Below are 20,336 nucleotides of genomic sequence, written 5' to 3'. Positions count from 1 at the left end.
GCTGTAACTTTTGAGCCATGAATGGATTTTATACTCCTTAGCAGACAATTGAAGTCTGAGTGACGACCTTTTGAAGTCAGCGATGAAGAGAAATTGTGGCAGAGCCTTGATAGAACGGGTTTGCCTCAGGGGCATGTGAAGTATGTGCGGTAATCTGGATGTGTGATACTTGGGAATTAGTGTACGCATAACATCGTGAATGACCTGTGGCTGAAGCAGTGAGGAACCTTTGCTAGAATCTAGCAATGTCAGGTACCTGGACTATACCACTGAGGTGCATACTTAGTTAGGTACCCATGAGCCACATTTCCTTAACCCCACAGACGCACAGACCCTCTGCATGTCATTAGTTGGACAGCAACCTGTACGTAAGCTACAGACTGATGAAAGGAGAGCCAGCCAGCCTCATCGGCCAGAGCAATCAAATTCCAACCACGCGAATAGAATCCTGCGCCATTATAAGTCGGCGAAGCACCATCGGCAATCTCAACAACGGCAGGGGCGCAAACCTTTTGGCGCTCTGTGAATTGCCGCCACCCAAAGATGCAGCGATCTCCCATACGGCATCTGCTACCCGAAGCTTCATGAAAACTGTACTGCGCCGGTCTCGCCGTGCGAGGAGCGCCTGAAATCAGTTCGCCATGGCAATGCCGAATGGCCGTGATGTGGGGAGGGCCGAGAAGTTTGAGGAGGAAAAGAGACGCATCATCGACAGCTGCTTCGGCAAGAAAGACGATGATGGCTCGAGTAAGACTGCCTAGACTGCCCAGATTGCCTCTCTTCCTGGCTCCTAGCTCCTGAAGCCTACATAATCGGGGATGATTGGCATAGCGCATAGACCCTCTGCTATGGAATATCTTGCTGACGCCTGGTTTACTTGTCCTTATAGTTCCCGAGACGTACATCACCCACATTAGGGTTACCGAATATTCTTCAAGTCCATCCACGCCACCTCCTCCTCAAGGGCGAACCCCCCAATCAGAGAAACCCCGAGTCGTAATAGTCGCTGTCCGAAAGTCTGGCCGTGTCCGTATACACAAGTCAAAAGAGAACCCAAACGGTACCTTCTCAATTGGGAAGACATGGAACCTGGATGAGCTCAGTGCAATCGAATCATTCACGAGCCTCGAGGCTAACCCAAACTATCGGGACTGGGCCGGAGATGTGGGCCTCGTCATCACGCTTGGGAAGCCATACTACTGGCAGGCCCAAACCGACAAAGAGAAGAAGTTCTTCATTGCCAGTTTGATCAAGATCTATGGCAAATACACGGGGGGGAAGACCCCTGAATTGTCAGGCTTTGACCAGCGCGAGCTTGACCAGGTCCTTGGTGGCGCGCAAGCTCCTCGAAGATCGGACAGGCCACCGGTAGCACGACCACCACCTCCTGAATTTGCCACGAGGGGTAACTCTTCCATCTCCTCCGCGTACAGTGGTGGTGCGCAATCCTCGCCAAAGTATCCTCCACAGGGGATCGCATCGCGCAGTCCTATGGCTCCTAACGGCAGTTCTTCGCCGGCCAGGAGTATAGAATCTAGCCGGGTATCACAAGACCAACCACCACTCCGACGCCTCGCATCGAGCAATAGGAGCCAGGATTCCGTGGCGAATTCATTTGCCACGCGCAGCGAGGATGGGTCGGTGCTACGTCCAAGATCTCGAAATGGAGTCAATGGAGGAACATACCCCACGCCGGAACCTCCTTCCACTGAGGAGAGGCCGCCTGAGAGGAAGCGGCCACCTATGGATCCCCTGAGGCCCCTGCCAGTAGACAACAATTTGGTTCCGGCGCCGTTGATGAGTCCGGGCATGAGAAGGGAGCCAACAGTCCCCCCTCGGAATATGGATCGGATGTCCCCACGCAAAAACTCAATAAATAGGCGCCCCGAGATCAGCACTGCTGCCAGCGACCCAACAATCGCCACCGCAAGTGACATTAGCACCACAGATGGCCCTGGGGTGAGGCCAGGTCCTTCAGGCGGAACCCCAGTTTCGAATCTCTCGACTACATTATCTGCCCCTCCTGCACCTCCCACCGAACCCACAAGTGCGACTGAATCGCCAGTTGATCCTGGAGATTCGCGCCCTGGCCTAGGTCCAATGATCAAGAGTAAAAAGTCGAAGGGAGAAATTGCAGGCGCCTTCTGGAAAGCTGCGGCGGCAGCAACAGCTTTCAAACCACGGCCCGGTGGCGCAGGAGAACGTCTCCGTCAAGCCAAGATTATCAACACCGAGGGGCCCGATGGCATCACTGGTGTCGTACCCGCCCCGCCCCGTCCTGTTTCCGCGCCGAAAGCTCCTGAACCAGCTGCAAGCCCAGAACGGGTAAAGGTGGCTAACAGCACGTCTGGAATCCCAGAGGTCAAAGTCACAGTTCCAAACCAAAGCCGGGCGTCTAGCCTCCAGCCGTCTCTGAAGGAAGTCAAAAATACGGACGAGGCCGACATGAAAGATGACAAGGAGGAGAGGAGGCGCTCAATCGTTCATGGCAACGATGTCAAGTACCTGACGACCCTAGGTGTTGACCCCGCTATACTGGACAGTAGGAGCACTGAATTTGCGAAATGGCTAGACTACTTCGGCTGGGTCCCGGGCGAACAAATGCGGACTCGGACTTACGAGGACATGAAGGTTGACGTCGAACGAGAACTAAACAAGGCCCAGGGTGGCGGGTGGCTCGCCCGGTTCCGAGAAGAAGATGAAAGGGTGGAGGGGATCAAGAAGGGAATTGACCTTGCCATCAACGAATGTGAAGAGCTGGACAATCTCCTCACGTTGTACAGTGTCGAATTATCCGTAAGTTTCCATGATCCACCATCTTCCATTTGCCTGCTAACCTTTGAAACAGACTCTCTCCGAAGATATCGCGTACATAGAAGCGCAAGGCCAAGGTCTTCAGGTCCAGGCTGCCAACCAGAAACTCTTGCGGACGGAGCTAGAGTCCCTCCTCGAAACCTGCGCCATTAGCGCGTCGGATCTGGACGCCTTGAAGGCCGCTCCTCTAGAGACTCCCAGCGGAATTGAGGAGATTGAGACCGCTCTAGTAACCCTCTATAAGGCCATGACCAAGATTGACCCGGGGACGGGAAGTGGCGAAGCTAGAAAGAGCGAGGACGAGATCGCAGGGCAGGCCATTGGGTTCAACAGCGACTATGGGTCCATGCGGATCGTGCAAGAAAAGAAGGAGATGTACCAGTCGGAAAGCTCACTCTTCCTGCGGAGACTCGTCGAGTTCATGGCAAGGCAGTTCGACGAAGCCTACCGGGCGACGAAACGAGCAATGGATGGCGCTCTATCCAAGAAAGTCGACCCGAGAAACCACGACTCCGGGAGGGACTTGCTTTGGAAGTACAGCCCCTTTGTCCTCTACGCCCGGGAAATGGACCTCGGCAACTGGAATCGCATCATCCAGATCTACCAGGACATGAGCACGCCCGTCTACAAGATCGAGTTCAGGGACGCGCTGGAGGCATGGAAACGCAATGCGAGGAAGCCGACAGGCGAGGAACATGAGATTCTGTTCACATACCAGCAGGAGAAGAAGGAGGAAGGCATCGCAACGACGGCACGGAAACTCACGGTGAAGCGGAGCCAGACGCTGGCACGATCTCTGCGATCGCCCCTCGAGGGAAGCCGGACGAATCTGGAGAAGCCAGCCGACAGCCGGGCTCTTGCGTACGAGGTCTTCGGCGGCGTTCTGGACGATATCTTACCTCTGGTGGAGATGGAGCAGAACTTCGTCATCGATTTCTTCCATGCCACGACACTTGACCAAGCAGACTTCCCCGATGCAGTTGCCGCTGCAAGGCCTCGAGACCGCCGAGGTGGCGACTTGAGACGGCATAGGATGATGGAGCCGGACCGGGATCTAGCGCGGAGGGTGACCAGAGCAATGGAGGCGATATTCTCCTTCTTGGAGAAAGACTTGCAAAACCTGGTCGACTGGGTCGTGTCCAACGGTCCATTGTACGTTTCTGCATATTTCTTCCAACCCCCTGGATAGCTTCACTAACCCGTCTGTCTCTGTCTCTAGGCAAGGTATCGGTGTCCTAGCGACCCTCGAGAGCAAGATGGCAGAAATGGGCCAGTCCAACCAAGACTTCCTCAACAACATGTTGCAGAGACTTCATGCGAACCTGGAGGGGCGCTTCAAGAAGTTCGTTGACGAGCAGGTCCGCGCTATCGAGGAGACCAAGGTGAAGATTAAGAAACGGAAAGGGGTCATCTCGTTCATGCGCATATTCCCCCAGTTTTCGACGGCAGTCGAGAACATGCTCGCCGGGGCCGACCCGAGCCTCAACGTGCGCCGCACCGTCGACAACGAGTATGACCGCATACTGAAGACCATGTTCGACTCGCTCAAGGTCATCGCGAGGGAGAATCCGGCCGTCGGGGTCGGGGGTGCGGCCAACACCAACTCGGCCGACCCGGAGGACAAGGAGGCGCTCAATTACCACATTCTCCTGATCGAGAACATGAACCACTACCTTGAGGAGATCGACAACTCGCACAGCCTGGAGATCCTCGACGACTGGAAAGAGGCGGCCCAGCAGGAATTCGCCGAGCACATGAGCCTGTACCTCACCACCATCATGCGCCGCCCGCTCGGCAAGCTCCTCGAGCACCTGGAGAACATCGAGGCGCAGCTCGCCGGCGGCAAGGGCCCGTCGGCGGTGGCGGCGCAGCCGAGCAACTCAAAGGCCATCTTCAACAAGGTGCTCGGCGCGTACGACGCGCGCGAGGTGCGCAAGGGCATCGAGGCGCTGCGCAAGCGGGTGGAGAAGCACTTTGGCGACGTCGACGCCGACCACCCGACCGCCTCCGGCGGCGCCGGGCACCCGCTGGTCGCCCGCGTGCTGAGGGAGTGCGAGCGCTTCTACGGCGACGTGGAGCTGCGCATCGGGCGCATCACCACCGACGTCTACGGCGGGGACGTGCTCTTCGAGTGGCCCAGGGCCGAGGTCAAGAGCGCGTTTTCCACCGTCGGGAGATGAGGATGAGATGATTTTGGACTAGGGGAAGCTTGGCACGACAGCATCCTTGCCGAGGGGTGAAATACTGAGCACGATGACAGGCGTTCCGGTGGGTCATTAATGGGGTCGATTATACAGGACCCACGAGTATAGTTTCTACGAGCATGGCCTGATGAGTGGTTCTCGTCGGGGCGGTCCGCTGTGTGTATGGTAGTTAGGTAGATAATATTCGATGGTCATGCTCTTGCGGAGTGGGTGTCTGGCACCCCCATACGACGTTTGTTTTTGTTTACTTCCCTAGTGTGATTTGCCTAGATTGCTTAAGCCATTTCTCCGAACAGCTCATGGTCCCAAGCTCTGTGCAAATACTTTAGAGCCTTACGCCGCCACGCTCGATGCTTCGATTAAAAAAAGATGTATTCAGATACATTTCTACTAGCTATGGAAGCCGACCTAGGACACCTAGGAGGCTAGGAATACAGTTCCCACGGGTTACACGGCCACGCCAACAACACTAAACCCCCCAATCAATGAGTCATGGCATCCTCAAACAGCGCCCTCAGCTGCTCCCTCTCCCGCTGCAGCTCCGTCGCGAGGCCGGGGGCCAGCATGAGCACCCTAGCCTGGGGGATGGTGCCCTCGACGAGGCCATCGACGTCGGACGCGGAGAACCCCAGGTCGGCCAGGCCGCGGGGCTGGTCGCCGAGGTCGTCGAGGAAGCGCGTCAGCGCGTCGGCGAGCACCTCGCCGGCGCTCTCGCGCTTGACGCTGCCGACGTCGACGCCGAACGCCTCGGCCGCTGCCAGGTGGCGGTCCGGGTTGGACGCGCCCGTGAAGCGGAAGACGGCCGGCGCCGAGACGGCCACCGAGACGCCGTGCGGGATGATCGGCGCGGAGACCTCGTAGCCTGCGTGGTGGTAGCCTGGGTTCTGGCCCGAGATGGGGTAGGACATGCCTGGGAGCAGGGGTGGTTAGTGGGACGCTTAGGGTAGGGGCACGCGTGTTGTTTCCATTTATTTATTTCTATGTTTCGGCTTCGGCGAGGGGGGAGTGAACGGGTGCTTACCGTGGCACAGATGGACGCCAGCGTTGCCGAACCCGACGCCGGCGAGGGTCGCGGCGAGGAGCATCTGGCTCTGGGCCTCCATGTCGTCCGGGTCCTTGACGGAGCGAGGCAGGTACTTGACGGTGGCCCTGAGGGCGCTGAGCGAGAAGATGTCGCTGATGGGGTTGGCGCCCTGGTAGGCGGGGCGGAGGATGGGGTTCGTCGGGCGCGGGACGCGCTCGTTGAAGGGGATGGCGGTCCAGGACTCGAGCGAGTGGCAGAGCACGTCGAGGCCCGAGCTCGCCTTGACGGCGGCGGGCATGGTCCGCGTGTTGAGCGGGTCGCAGATGCCGAGCGTCGGCTTGAGGTTGCGGTGCGCGATCCCCGTCTTGGCCCGCTTCGACACGAGGTCGAAGATGGCGGTGCCCGTCGTCTCGCTGCCCGTGCCTGCCGTCGTAGGGATGGCGATGAGCGGCCGGAGCGGCTTGTCGATCGGTCTGCCTTTGCCAAGGGGCGCGTTTACAAAGTCCAGGAAGTCGGCTTCCGGGTAGGCCAGGTAGAGGTTCATCAGCTTAGCGGTGTCGATGACGGAGCCGCCTCCGACGGCGAGGAACACGTCTGGATTATAAGGCTTGGCCCACGCGATAGCATCCTTGATCCTAGGCCGGGTGTTAGAGGCAGCAGCAACGGCAGACACAGCGATGGGGCAGGGGCCATGACTGACGAGCTGTCCTTGGGCTCAATCCGTGTCTTGTTGTATACGGTAAAGTTGATGCCTTCCCGGGTCAGGGCCTCGCGGACCTGCCTCATGGCGTCCAACTTGTCTACCGTCTCATCAGTCACGACGCAGACCCGCTTAGCGTCCATATTCTTCAGGTCCATGCCGACTTCCTGGGTCACCCCTGGGCCGAAGCGGATTGACGACGCGGCCATCTCGAAGGCGTATTCCTTGAGCTGCGACGCGTCCTGCGGGGTGGCATAGTTGCGCCTCGAAGTCCGTCTTGCGAACGGGACCACGGCTGGCGAGGCATGGTGATGGTGGCCGGGGTTTGAATGGCATGGGCAAGATGGCGGGTGAGTATACTGAATCGTTCGGAGCAAGTTCAAAGCTCTGGTGGCCCTCTAAATGCCCATATTCAGCACACTTGGGTTCCTCTCGAGTCCATTGCGCTGGCAGACTTACATTTGGGCTAACTCTGATCAGTCCGGCCATCTTGGAATTTGGTCTGGATGTCTAATTATGTACAGGAGACTTTTACAGACTCTCTGCGACGAAGATGGAGAGGTCATTTCAATCGTTAGCCTCGGTGATGCTCCTTTGGAATGCCGGGTCTGGGTCTGAAGCTCCACAGACGCTAATCAACCAAGAACAAGTACCCCGCGCTCCTTCGATGGTGCGGGGAATGGAATCACGGCTTTTGGTGTGCTAGTGACAGGTGCAATGCTAGCTCGGTGTGGACTAGTTGCATGGCAAGAAAAATTAGTGGACGGATCCGTAGATCTTGCAAGATATCCGGCCCGAACTCGGCGTGAGTCACGCCCAGCGAGGTCTGGCATCTCCGACTCCGAATCGGGCAGCTCGATTCCATCCGCGTCATTAGTTTGCGTGTGCGCTGTATGGTTGGGTGAGAGTCGAAAGTGAAAAGCTCATGGCGACCATGGGGTCATGATATGTACAAAAGCCTTAAGTCGGCTGGTCCACCCAGGTACATAGGTAGGCTGAGAGATAGGGTTGGTTCAATCTAGTCATCAGCGTAAGAAACATCCAGACAAATCAATGGCTCAAGCAACGGTTCCCACCAAGACGCCCAGAGGCCGCATTCGGGACATCCTCCCGGGCATCCGCATCGGCACCCACAAGCCGGGCCCGCTCAATGCCCTCACCGATGTCCCCGGTGTCCTCGTGCACACCCAGTCCCTCCACCAGAACGACGGCTCCGTCAACACGGGCGTGACCACGATCCTGCCGCGGGCGGACTGGTTCCACAGCGCCTGCTACGCCGGCATCTTCCGCTTCAATGGTTCGGGCGAGATGACGGGCAGCCACTGGCTGGAGGAGACGGGCCTGCTGAGCTCGCCCGTCGTGCTGACCAACTCGTTCGCCGTCGGCGCCGCCTACCAGGGCGTCTACGAGCACGCCATCAAGCAACACGGCGGAGACGGCGTCGACTGGTTCCTCCTCCCCGTCGTCGCAGAGACCTTTGACGGCCACATCAACGACCTCTCCACCTTCGCCGTGCGGCCCCACCACATCGTCGAGGGCATCGACGCCGCCGCGGGGGGCGTCCCCGTGCCAGAGGGCAACACCGGCGGCGGTACCGGCATGATGTGCCACGGCCACAAGGGCGGGACGGGCACCAGCAGCCGCGTCGTCGACGGGCTCGGCGTCGCCCTCCCCGGAGACGACGACAAGGCGGCGCCGGCGACGACGTACACCATCGCGGCGCTGGTGCAGGCAAACTACGGCCGGCTGGGCCACCTCCGGGTGACCGGCGCGCCGGTCGGGCGGCTCCTTGCCGAGGAGCTCGAGGCGAAGGCGTCCTCGGCGGCGGGGCTGTCGGCGGCGGAGGCGGAGCAGGCGCGGCGGTTCGAGGAGGCGGAGCGGGCCAAGGACAAGAAGGACGGCAGCATCATCGTCGTGCTTGCGACGGACGCGCCGCTACACCCGCTGCAGCTGCAGCGCCTAGCCAAACGGGCGACGGTCGGGCTAGCGCGCGTCGGCGGCTATGGCCACAACCCGTCGGGGGACCTATTCCTCGCCTTCTCGACGGCGAACGAGATTCCCGTGCAGAGGGCCACGGCGCAGAAGCGCGCCGTCGACCCGTTCAAGGCCGCGGCTATGAGCGTCCAGGTCGTCAACGATAACTCCATCAATGCCCTGTTCGAGGCCGCTGCTGATGCTACCGAGGAGGCTATCTACAATGCCCTGTGCATGGCTGAGACCATGGTGGGACTCAAGGGTCGCACCGTTGAGGCGCTGGATCTGGAGAAGCTGAAGTCCATCATGGCGAAGTATCTGTAGGCGGGGGGGTCCGGGTGCCCGCTGGGAGAATTGAACAGCCATAAGGTGGAAATGCGCAAAATCAACCGTGCCCGAATAGCCATATTATACAGCTGTACGGAATATCCGACTGGGTCTTCATTCAGGGTCTACGAATGAAATGGTAAGTTTTGAATCGAACAGGCTATCACAGCCTAGACGGACATTAGTCGGATCTTGAGATGGACCAAAAGAGCTAGGTTAGCTATGGGTGTAATAACACAGAGCACCACAAGGAAGAGGTTCCGGCCGAAAGTAGTATTCGCATCGTACAGCGAAACATCGCAATTTTCATGTCTTCTATATAGTAGTGGGCAAGCGGAAGCTCGTGTTTATCAACAGGGTCAAACACTCCACGCTAATGACCAGCAATCTGCTGGAAGAACGGAATAGATATGCAGTGTAAAAAGAAAGAAAATCACCGCCAACTGCACACTTCATTACAGCCCCCCTCAACTAGTAGACCTCCAGGACATATCTCCCATCCTCCTTCAACCGCTCAATCTCCTTCCTCGGGTCCACCTTGCGCCCGGCGCCCTTCGCATCCTTAGCGATGGCCTCCTGAAGGACCTCGGTGACGTCCGGAACAGGCCAGGTCGGCCCGCACAGGTAGAAGGAGCCCTCCTCGCTGATGTAGGCCTTGACGATGTCGTCGATCGTCTGCCGCATGCGGTCCTGGATGTAGATCTTCTGCGGCTGGTCGCGCGAGAAGGCCGCCCCGAGGAGCGTGATAACGCCCGCGTCCATGTACGCCTCCCACTCCTCGCCGTACAGGTACTCCTCGCGCTGGTGCCGGCTGCCCAGGTACAGCAGGATGGCGCCGATCTCCTTGCCCTGCGCCTTCTGCATGGCGCGGTACTGGACGAAGGCGCGGAACGGCGCGAGGCCAGTGCCCAGCCCGGCCATGATCAGCGGCGCCGTGTCCTTGGTGGGGAGCTTCATCACCGACGGCTTGACGGAGGCGATGATGGGCGTGCCCACGGTCAGCTCCGAGAGGTACCGCGTCGCCTGTCCGTAGCGGGTGCGGCCCTTGCTGTCGACCCAGTCGACCACGACGATCATGAGGGACACCGACGTCGGCGTGACGGCCTGGGCGGAGGCGATACTGTACTCGCGGCGCTTCAGGGGAGAGACGATGCGCACGAGGTCGGCAAAGGCCGGCCGGGCGGACTGGAACTCTTCCAGGATGTCCACGTAGGTGACGGTCTCGGTTTCCGAGCGGCGCTTGAATTCCTCGGCGCCGGTCTGGCCGCCGAGGGACTCGAGCTTCTTCTTCTCCATCTCGTCCGTGGCAAACTCGGCAAGCAATTCGTAGAACCGCTTGGGCGGCTTGCCGAGGATGTCAAGGTTCTGGAGCAACGACTGGTAGATGGTCCTCGTCTCCAGGACAGAAGCGTCCTCGCGGGACGGGACCTGGACCAGATCATCGGCATTGAGGCCGTACGAGGTGATGAAGTCCTGGATCTGCGCAGCATCGTTGTCCGCGTGGATACCGAGAGCCTCGCCAATGTCGTATGTGAGACCGGAGTCGCCCAAGTCGAACTCGATATGGAAGATATTACGGTCGTAATTGTGAGGAGTGAGACGACGGTTTTCCTTGACGTGGATGGTATAGCTCTTGGTGGCGAGATCGGGCCGAAGATTGGTCTGAGTGCCATAAGCCTCTTTGAAGGCGAAGCCCTTGGCCGCTGATTGCCAGTCATTGACTTGCAATGCGGGCTCCGCATCCTCCTTCTCGAAAGCCGCGAAACTGCTGGGCTTGAGATCTAGCTCACGGGGAGCCGCCACGGAATCGTCGGCAATTTCTGCCCAGGACGCCGGTACTTCGATCTCCCGGAAGAATTGTGGTAAGGCATCAACGCATTCCTGGAATATTGGTTGGTCTGGGGAGATGGAGCTGAGCTGGGCGAGCTGTTCGGGAGCGATCTCGGGCCTTGCCAGACGCAAAAATGCCAGCTCAACCAAGAGCTGGGCGTCCTTCTCAAAGGTGGGCGAGTACGAGGAATCTAAGACGAACAGACCGACATTCTTCGCATGTAGCTGCTTCTTGGTCCACTCGGGAATGCGCTTCTCCACGTCTTCGTCCTTGAAATTCGGGAGCCTGAGAATGATCTTGCCACCAGCCTTGACGCCGTTGAGGATCGCAATCTCCTTCAGAAGCTTCTCCTCGCCGACGACGGTGATGTCGGCTTGCTCGATGGCATACGGGGCCTCGATCGATTTCTTGGAGCTCCTAATGTCAGTTCGGATTATGCCACCCTGAATGAGGTTGTCGTGAACCTCGTGGATAAAGACATTGTTCGTTGACTCGCGGGCAAGGATGCCGCCAACAACGGATGGAGAGCTGGCGGCGGTAGAGTTGTCGAGGTCCCAGAAAGTATACTGCTGAGCCTGACCAGCCAGGTCTAGTGTAAGAGCAGGCTCGGCATCCGTACCCTTGGTTGTGACTTTGCGGAAAGTCGAAGCAAGCGAGCTGGGAGTGAGAACCTCCGAGGCAGCATACTTGACATCGACGACGAGTGGTTCTGTGTCCCAGTTGTCTGAGAAAGAGACAGCTGTAAGGACATCCGAATACAGAACAGACTGGACGGAAGCGTCTTCAACAGACAGAGTGTCATGAACCTGACCCAGGACAGCAATCTGTTCGACAGAGCTAGGGAGCGCCCTGAGGAAAGCCTCCTCGATGAATGGTCTGTAGACTCGGACGCTAAGGGCGCCGATCTTCTCCCCTTTGGCTGCTAGGTAAGAAACGACCTGCTTCGACAGCTGAGACTCGACGCTGCCGAAGACGACGAAGACGGTGGTAGCGGCCGCATGGCCGTGATACTCGAAGGGCTCATAAGAAGTTCCGAGCTCGTTGTTGAAGGCTCGGAGGAGCTCCAACGTCTTCCCGGCATCGTCGAGCCTCTTGTTGAGGGAACCAGCCTCCTTGCCGATCTTGTTGTATATCTCGGCAATACCTGTCTCGCTCAGGGCGTCTACCACTCTCAGGGTTTCTCTCGAAGTACGCAGCCCGTCGTAGATGTGGATGGTCGGCAGGACGGAAGCCAGAATCGTTGCGAAGAGCGACATGTGCTGGGCCTCGTAAGCTGAAGAGCTGGCCACGAGAGCGAGGCCGAGTTCCTCTGCAAGCTGCAGCGCCGATTGGTATTCCGGAATGAGACCGTTTTGTGCCGAGTAGTCTGCGGCAGCAACGTGGGCGACGAACGGGCTGGCAACCCCATAGAGTAGGGAAAGCTGGTCAAGCGCCGAGCGGAGGTTCCGAAGGCTCAGGGAAGGAGCAAGCAGCGACTGGGGGATAGCCCTCTTGCTCAAGTCAAAGTCCTTCGAGAAGATGTAGCCGAGAGCGAAAGCCCCGGCGCCAGCACGAGTCTGGAGGGGAATGACAGAGGTCGGATACCCGTGGATATTCGCCTCCTTCTCGAGGGACCATCGCTTAACTGCCACATCCAGATCAAAGGTCTCGGGAGAGTAAGAGAAGATCTTATCGGAGAGCTTGTAAGCAATCTGCTGGACAAGCAGCTGCGCCGTGACATAGGTCGGGCCGGAGATGGAGGATATCGGAATCATCTGGCCAAGTGGTAGGCTGGAAGATACTTTCTCGAAGCTTTTCGGGGCATCCAGGGGCGTGGCGCCTCCGGGCCCTTCTTGCTGCTTCAATTGCATCGTGACGGGGGCAAAATCTCCTCGTTCCTGTCGATGGTTCGAGCACGAAACCGTATCGCCTCTACTGAGCCGGCAGTTGTGTAGGAAATACCTCGTGCCAGGGGGATTCAAGGAGAGGAGGAGCCCGAGGTTGTCGGTCTCGATATTGATACGGAGAAGGGCAAATATCAAACCGTAGAACCAGTTTGATATCTCAAGGGACAGAAGGAAAGAGGCAATGAGAAGAAATAGAGACACTTACCGAACACCGACCAGTAACCGCAACCGGAGCCACTTTCATGACTTACAAATTCGTCGGGGTCTGTTTGGCCCCTGTCGCAAATCGCAATCCCATATTGCCATGAGGAATCTTCAATCACGCAATCTTGTACTAACCGTATCCAGCTAGCGCTGATCGCGGCTCAAGTGTTTTGGGTTTTCTAAACCTTGAGGTTCGGCGTGATCACGTGAACCTACCCACAATACCGGCAAGGGAACGGTAGTCGGGGGCAATCGGACAATGTTGCAATCCCAAACCTTCCGGCCTTTTTCGCCTCTGCATGGTTACCAGTCGATAGCATTAGTGTCTCACCGTGGTTGCTGAGACAAAATCCCATTGCTTAGCGACAGGCCCACTGAATTGCATGATTTCTTCCATAGAATACAAGTCATCAGGCTCGGTTGTGATGGGACAAAATAATCATGGGTATTCTAGCATATTGCTCCAACTGGGCGCCCTCATCGCATGCCGTAGTAGGCTATTAGGTACAGGCAGCTGATATCATAATATCATCTAGAGAGGCGTGGGAGCCGAACAGTAACCATCAACAAAGGAACCCTCAGCTACCCGCCACTCAGTCCACCTTTCGTTCCCTGAATCCCAGAATTGGCCAACCAGATCTTAAGGCCAACGAGCTCATCACCACACTAATACTACTCAATGCCATGGCCAAGCTAGCCCAGACTGGGTCAAGCCGAACATGCTTCCCATTGCTCACGATAGGGTATAGCGCCCCTGCGGCGACAGGGACAGCGAGGATGTTGTAGATCAGCGCCCAGCCGAAGTTGAACTTGATGCGCCGGAACACGGTGGACGACAAGTCCAGCAGGGTGACGACGGACTTCAGGTCCGACTTGACGAGCACGAAATCCGCGCTCGAGATGGCCACGTCGGATCCCGACCCGATGGCAATGCCGACGTCTGCGGTGGCGAGGGCCGGACTGTCGTTGATGCCATCGCCGACCATGGCCACCATGGCCCGCTGCGTTACCGACTCGGCATTCCCTCCCTCTCGTGCTTTGAGCGTTGACTGGAGGTATGTGATCTTGGCCGCTTTTTCGGTCGGTAGCACGCCTGCAATAATCTGGTCCAACGGGATGCCAAGCTGCTTCCCCACGGCCGCAGCTGTCGTGGGGTTGTCGCCCGACAGCATCCAAACACGGGTGCCACGGCCCTGGAGGGCGCGGATAACAGCGGGTGCTTCGGGGCGGATTGGGTCCGAGATGGAGAGAATGGCAGCTAAGGTCCAGACCTCCTCCTCTTCCGTGTCCGAGGCTGTGATGAGTCTCGTCGCCACCAGAGCAACCGACTTTGCTTCTGTCTTCCACTTCTGCAAGGCCTCGGCGACTTTGGGAGATATTGCCACATCATAGTCCTGCATCAGTGCCTCATTGCCCACGATGAGCTCAAACGGCTCTTCGAGGACTCCACGGAAAGCGGCCTTCATTCCCTTGCCCGGAATCTCGTGCATATCCTCCGCTTCAGCCCTATCTGCAGTCTGGGAGGTGCAGAAGGACACGATTGCCTTTGCTATCGGGTGGCTGCTATTCTCCTCGACGGCTCTAAGAGCCGCCAGGACGCCGGCCCGCTTCTTCTCGGGCACGCCGTCCGAGTCCGGGCAAACATCAGAGTCGGTGATAGAGGGCTCGCCGCCTTCCGTCAGGGTTCCAGTCTTGTCGAATACGACGCAGTCAATGTGACTGGCCTTCTCGAAAGCTTCGCCGCCTCCCTTCGCGAGTATCCCGTATTTGGCGGCCATACCACCGCCCACAAAGATAGCTGTCGGGGCTGCGAGTGCAAGGCCACAGGGACATGCCACAACGAAAACCGAGATTGCGAACTGCAGCGAGAAGGCCACCCAACCGCCCGAGGTAACGTCCAGAAAATGTGACGGGATCACCTTTCCGAACCCGAGCGACATCCAGAGGATCCACGTGAGAATGGCGACCAGGGTAACGACAGGAACAAAGTACGTGGTCAGAAGATCAGCGACCCGCTCCATGGGAGCACGTTTTGTCTGACCCTCGCGGACGACCTTGACAATCTGATCCAGCATTGATTGGCCCGCCGCGCCCGTGATCTGTATCAGGAGCGGCGAACCCTTGTTGACAGTCCCCGCAAATACCTCGTCCCCAGGGGCTTTCTTGACCAGCCGAGACTCGCCGGTCAAGCTTGACTCGTCGAAGTTGCTCTCACCGCGCACGACGGTTCCGTCTGCTGGTGGGGAGCCGCCATGGGTGATGCGGACAATATCGCCAAAATCAAGCATGTCGACCTTGACGACCGAGTCGCGCTCCTTCTCGGACCCATGACGCTCGACGAGGATTGCTGTAGTGGGCCGGAGCTTCCCAAGCATTTCGACAGCATCTCCGGTCTTTGATTTACTGTAGCTCTCAATCAGTCTCCCTACGAGGAGGAAGAAGGTCAAGAAGACGACAGAGTCGAAGTAGAAATTGGAGTCGTTGACCTCGTCGGGCTGATAGACGGCTGCTGCTATGATTTGGCTGACGGATGAGATGTACGCGATGGTCGTGCCCAGGGACATGAGGGTGTTCATGCTTCCGAATCTGTAAAATCGCCGCAAAATCGGGACTCGGCTGCCACGGCGCCATAGGTTCTTGATTTCCTTGAATGCTCTCACGTGGAAGACATCTGCGGCGAAGAAGTATACCGGGGTAGCCATGATGAGCAAGGCCATTTGAGCACGACTGATGCCGGAAGTCCACGGCTTCATGAGGAACTCTTTCGATCTGTTGCTGGAAGGCAGGAGGCTCATGTAGACGATGCCGAGGATGAAGGTCGGTATACAGGTAATGCCGGTGAAGATGACGCGGTAGAGAAGCGCCCTTTGGTGTTTTCGCTGGATTTGTTTGGACCGCTCTTCCAGTGTAGGTGGATGGTAGATGGAAGCTTTCAACGCCGGGTCACTGGCCTCAATGGCGGCCAGGATCTGCCTGACCGTGAACCTGGGAGCGTCCGGAGTGTAAGAGACCTTGATGATGGGCCTCGGGAGAGTCGGTTGATGGAGGACTTCGAGCTGCCTTCGGAAGCCGACAAGGCTGTTTGCCACCCTGGCAGGGCAGTGTTCGCAATAGAGGCCTTCGAGGAGGATCTCGACCGTCCTCTCGTGGTCCTGGCTGCTTTGTGGAGCCGCACTAACGACAGTGTCGATTGTTGCTTCGTAGCCAAGATCCTCAATGGTCTCGACAAGCCGGGCGACATTCTTCTTATCGCGGAATTCGACGGTGGCGCTGTTTGAGACTAGATTGATGGCAAAGTCGGAAATCCAATCCTTCTTCTTGAGCTCCTCGTTAATGGTGTTGACACAAGAAGCGCAGGTCATGCCTCCAATCGCAAGGGTCGCCCGCCACGAATCCTGATTCTCCCGTGCTACGGCGTTCTCCTGGCTGACACTGACGACACTGTCTAGCGTCGCCTCGAAGCCCAGGTCCTCAATGGCCTCGACAAGGTCGCCCACCTTTTGTTTGTCGTTGAGTTCAACCGTGGCGCTGTTGGTGACCAAATTTACGGCCACCTTCGAGATCCAGTCTCGTTTGTTCAGTTCCTCGGTGACGGTGTTGGCGCAGGCGGCACATGTCATGCCTCCGATGGCAACCGCTGCCCGCCAGGTTGGAAGCGAGACTGAAGCATCGTCAGTCTCTACCGTGATGAACGACTTTGATGACTTCTTGACGGGTCCTCCCGAAGAGACGGTCCGGTTCGACATGGATGAACTTGAAGGCTGCGACACCAAAGTGGTCTCGGAGGCCTTCTCGGTTGCGTGGCCGGCGACCGAGTTGCGACACTGCTCGCAGTTCTGGAGGTGCGTCCGGGCCAGAGAGGATCGAGTCGTCTGGCTCCTGGCGACATTTCTCGGATAACTTCTCCATCGACTAAATGCGGAAGTTGGCCGCGCTGCGTCGTCGACACCGTCCCCATTGCTCCGGTCGTAGATAGGTTCTAGCTCGACGAGATCCGAGTCACCGCCCGCGGATGTCGTTACACCGCATACTTCAAAGCCGCTTTCCTCGAGGACTTTCTGCATTGTCTTGATAGAAGCGTCTGTACTGTGTTCCACAGTCACGACTGAAGTAACGACGTTCGGCGAGACCCATCTAATTTGGCCGGCGCACGACTCCTTTATGACGGTCTGGATGGTGGACACGCAGGTGGGACAGTGCAGGTTTCCGAGGAGGAAGGATGTGGTAGCGAATTCAAAGCCCGGACGCCGAGCTGAGGTATGTGATGCCGCCATCTTCAAGTAAATTGGGGGTAGTAGCGATCGGGTATGACGGCCTCTGGCAGGTGCTGTGTGCTGCCAAGGCCTGATTTCGAAATCGCGACGGATAGAGACTGCCAGGTGATTGGCGATATGGCACTGAGGTCGGTTATGCTGTTTATATTAACTGCAACCGTTCTAGGAAATGCGGACCGTTACAGGGCACCAAAGCGACAAACAGGCTGAAGAGGCAGCCAAGATCATTGAAGGTTTAGAATGTGGGGAAGAGTCTCGTGCATCGATCAGAAGATATAGATGGAGGGGTCGGCGGAGGATGGAAGGTGGACGAAAGAAACAGACGGAAGACGGCTGCTCTTGGTCCTGATGCTGACGACGGGAAGTTAAACATGTGTGGAATGCGTCGTTCGTCTGTCTTTGAGGTCGCGTTTCCCGCACAATTCGCGCAGTCCAGACCTACTAGCTCGAGCGCGCTTGCGCATGAACCTTCCAGTCCTGTGCCTAATTCTTCTAGATGCTCACAAATCATGGCCTGCGGAAAATCACCTTGAGTCATAGCGGCGCGAGGATGATGAATTAGGTTGCACAGTCGTCCAAGTCCAGGGGAACTTGTTCTTTCCTGTTTGCCCAATTGCCCATCCATGATCGCTTATGACAAGCGGGCGCTAGCAGAAAGTCGCCACTCCGCACAAATGCCGCGTTCCGTCGGCCGGCGTCGGTCCCGTCCTTCCACTTCAGGCCACACTCCGGCGCCGGAGCTTCCATACGATTCCATCCCGCTGCCGATGTATATGGAACTGGTCGGTTCGCATGTCGTGGCCGGACATCCGAGCTTGCGACTCGTGTTCTTAGAGATGATGAGTCTGCGATCCCCTCCCAAAACGCACTGACCAATGCTCGAGGGTAAATTGGCAGGGATAAGCATGGTTATATAGGTAAAATTGGCGGACGGCTTTTCTCAACTAGGCAGTAATTACGTACTGGTTTAATATACTCGGAGCACAAAATCGCCACCCAATCAATAGGGGCGAGTCCTCCTCCGTTATACCCAAGCACCACTATCTACCTATGCGTAGAAGCCGGTTTCAGCCTTGCCTCGCCGGTGCTAGCTCGACCTTGCCCGCGATTTCGTCGATTTGAGCCATGATTTCGGGGGTAAGCTTGTCAAGGACCTTCAAGGCCTGGACGTTCTCCAAGACCTGTTCTGGCCTTGACGCGCCCGTGATGACAGAGGAGACGCGCTCATTTTTGAGACACCAGGCAAGTGCCATCTGCGCTTGCGTCACGCCTAGCCCGTCCGCGATTGGCTGTAGGTATTGCATGTTAGTGGGCGAACATTAGGGCGTCGAGGAACCGTGCTTACCTTCAGCTTGATAACCTTGCTGACTGCTGACCTCCACTCATCATTGCCATACCAAGACTCCCGCACCATGTTGCTGAAATCGTCGTTACTCTCGGCGAAGCGAGACCCCGCGGGCGGCTTGTCCGGCGAACCATTGTACTTCCCGCTCAGCAGGCCCAGCTTGAGAGGGCTAAAGACGGTCAGGCCGAGGCCGAACCTCTCGTACAGCCGCTGGTACTCGTCCTCGACGCGGCGCCGCTCCAGCACGTTATACTGAGGCTGCTCGACGACGGGCGGGATGAGGTGTAGCTCGCGGGCGATACCGCAAGCCTCTGCGATCTCGTCGGCGCTCCACTCACTAGTTCCCCAGTAGAACGCCCAGCCGCGCTCGATGACGTGGTTGAAGGCGCGCACCGTCTCCTCCATCGGTGTCAGCCGGTCCGGTCGGTGCGCATATACAATATCGACGTATTCGAGATCGAGCCGGGCCAAGGAGGCACGCAGGCCCTCGACCACGTGCTTCCGCGATAGGCCGTGGTTGTTGACCAGCACCTCGCCATTGGCCGCGCCCCAGTTGATCTTTGTGGTCACTACTATGTCGTTACGCTTCCATCCAAACTTCTTGATGGCCTGCCCCATAACAACCTCGGACTGGCCGCCAGCGTAGCTGAGTTGGTGGAGGCATAATGTCAGCTGAGTGCCCCAGAAAACGCGGGCCGGCTCATTCAACTCGAGCGTCGATGAATGGATGCTCACCCCTCGGCAGTGTCGAAGAAGTTGATACCGCAGTCATAAGCCTGCTTCATGCATGCAAATGTGAGATCTGAGCTGTGGTAAGGTAACGAACTTTTGAGAGGATCCTGGAGCGGGGGGGCATGGATTCACGAACCATTCTCAACATGTCCTCCGAAACTGTCTTATTGTTAGCAGGTAGTCCACTATCGGGGGTGAGAGAGCGTCGATCCGCCGAGCATACGTGAGCCAACCTCCCAAGCCGAGAACTGATACATGGAGTCCTGAATTCCCAAGCTTGCGGTAGAGCATGCCAGTCTTCCTGGGTTCTGACCACGCCATTGTGACTGCAAACTGTGCGGTTTACTGCTTCGCTGTCGTTTAGAGCTGACTGTCAACGTCTGCGTTCGAATAAACGTATGGCCTCCTTCGTTCAAATATGAAAATCACGCAGAGACGAGAGAGGCACAGCTTAATATATGTCATCGGCGGGAAGACCGGAGGCGGGGGTTCAAGCCCCCTCCCTCTGCTTGCGAGTGTGTAATGTGTATCAAGCAAGTATACCTACCTATTCAGTAGACCCCAGCTACGGGAAATCCTCGGTGATACAGACAGTAGCGGGGAGGACAGTGGGGTTCCAAGTTCAATTTCGTCCCGACATCCCGCAAGCCTCCCCTTAGCTGGTCATCATTCGATGGCCCAGACCGCTTGCTTGGGCTTCTAATCACTCCCTAGAACTTGCAGGAGATGAAAAGGTCTGCGGGGTCGCGCCGGTGCCCGCACCGGGTACCCGTGGTAGCGCGGCAGATCGCTGCCAGCTGTCACCGGGTTAAATTGTCCTCTGGAAGTGATTTGATGGGCCGGTTTCTTAACGCCCCTCCAAGGTTGCACTAGGAACCGGGCGTAAGCGACCGGGGCCAAGACCGACGGCGCACGCCGCGGGGCCGGTGACGATTCCGGCATCCTGGTCGGAGTTGCTGCCGGAGAAATTATCGGAGTTGCCCGTAACCTGCAGCCTGCAGCGCTGTAGCCCACACGGTCC

General features: G+C 57.6%; 6 protein-coding genes across 6 annotated transcripts; 2 read left to right on the top strand and 4 right to left on the bottom strand.

The window, feature by feature from the left end:
• Nucleotides 1-368: 368 nt before the first annotated feature.
• On the top strand, nucleotides 369-5,309 carry QBC33DRAFT_525019 (exocyst complex component 1). The gene is made up of 4 exons (XM_060426770.1): nucleotides 369-747; nucleotides 890-2,796; nucleotides 2,849-3,966; nucleotides 4,034-5,309. Exons 1-4 carry the CDS (start codon nucleotides 642-644, stop codon nucleotides 4,992-4,994), a joined length of 4,092 nt encoding a protein of 1,363 aa, XP_060288070.1. The 5' UTR covers nucleotides 369-641; the 3' UTR covers nucleotides 4,995-5,309.
• A 477-nt stretch (nucleotides 5,310-5,786) lies between these two features.
• Nucleotides 5,787-7,580, bottom strand: QBC33DRAFT_525018 (Hydroxyacid-oxoacid transhydrogenase). The gene is made up of 3 exons (XM_060426769.1): nucleotides 7,202-7,580; nucleotides 6,743-7,140; nucleotides 5,787-6,677 (listed from the first exon to the last, which is right to left on the bottom strand). The coding sequence occupies exons 1-3, from the start codon at nucleotides 7,229-7,231 to the stop codon at nucleotides 5,987-5,989; spliced, it is 1,119 nt and encodes a 372-aa protein (XP_060288069.1). The 5' UTR covers nucleotides 7,232-7,580; the 3' UTR covers nucleotides 5,787-5,986.
• Nucleotides 7,581-7,795: 215 nt separating this feature from the next.
• QBC33DRAFT_555017 (putative peptidase) lies at nucleotides 7,796-9,040 on the top strand (the record flags this gene model as incomplete). The annotated part of the gene is made up of 1 exon (XM_060429584.1): nucleotides 7,796-9,040. The coding sequence occupies one exon, from the start codon at nucleotides 7,796-7,798 to the stop codon at nucleotides 9,038-9,040; it is 1,245 nt and encodes a 414-aa protein (XP_060288068.1).
• A 279-nt stretch (nucleotides 9,041-9,319) lies between these two features.
• On the bottom strand, nucleotides 9,320-13,148 carry QBC33DRAFT_525012 (sulfite reductase flavoprotein component). The gene has a single exon (XM_060426768.1). It carries the CDS (start codon nucleotides 12,722-12,724, stop codon nucleotides 9,515-9,517), a length of 3,210 nt encoding a protein of 1,069 aa, XP_060288067.1. The 5' UTR covers nucleotides 12,725-13,148; the 3' UTR covers nucleotides 9,320-9,514.
• A 372-nt stretch (nucleotides 13,149-13,520) lies between these two features.
• Nucleotides 13,521-17,356, bottom strand: QBC33DRAFT_169960 (heavy metal translocatin). Its single transcript, XM_060422311.1, has one exon. The coding sequence runs from the start codon at nucleotides 17,236-17,238 to the stop codon at nucleotides 13,558-13,560; it is 3,681 nt and encodes a 1,226-aa protein (XP_060288066.1). The 5' UTR covers nucleotides 17,239-17,356; the 3' UTR covers nucleotides 13,521-13,557.
• A 728-nt stretch (nucleotides 17,357-18,084) lies between these two features.
• Nucleotides 18,085-19,863, bottom strand: QBC33DRAFT_169965 (putative voltage-gated potassium channel subunit beta). The gene is made up of 5 exons (XM_060422312.1): nucleotides 19,539-19,863; nucleotides 19,452-19,474; nucleotides 19,319-19,385; nucleotides 18,584-19,229; nucleotides 18,085-18,527 (listed from the first exon to the last, which is right to left on the bottom strand). Exons 1-5 carry the CDS (start codon nucleotides 19,634-19,636, stop codon nucleotides 18,306-18,308), a joined length of 1,056 nt encoding a protein of 351 aa, XP_060288065.1. The 5' UTR covers nucleotides 19,637-19,863; the 3' UTR covers nucleotides 18,085-18,305.
• Nucleotides 19,864-20,336: the final 473 nt, after the last annotated feature.

Source organism: Phialemonium atrogriseum, assembly GCF_030411735.1.
Source record: "Phialemonium atrogriseum strain 8032-3 unplaced genomic scaffold QBC33scaffold_2, whole genome shotgun sequence".
NCBI classification, from domain to species: Eukaryota; Fungi; Ascomycota; class Sordariomycetes; order Cephalothecales; family Cephalothecaceae; genus Phialemonium; species Phialemonium atrogriseum.
Note: the sequence above shows the minus strand (reverse complement) of the source record. Positions and strands in the feature narration are given on the sequence as shown.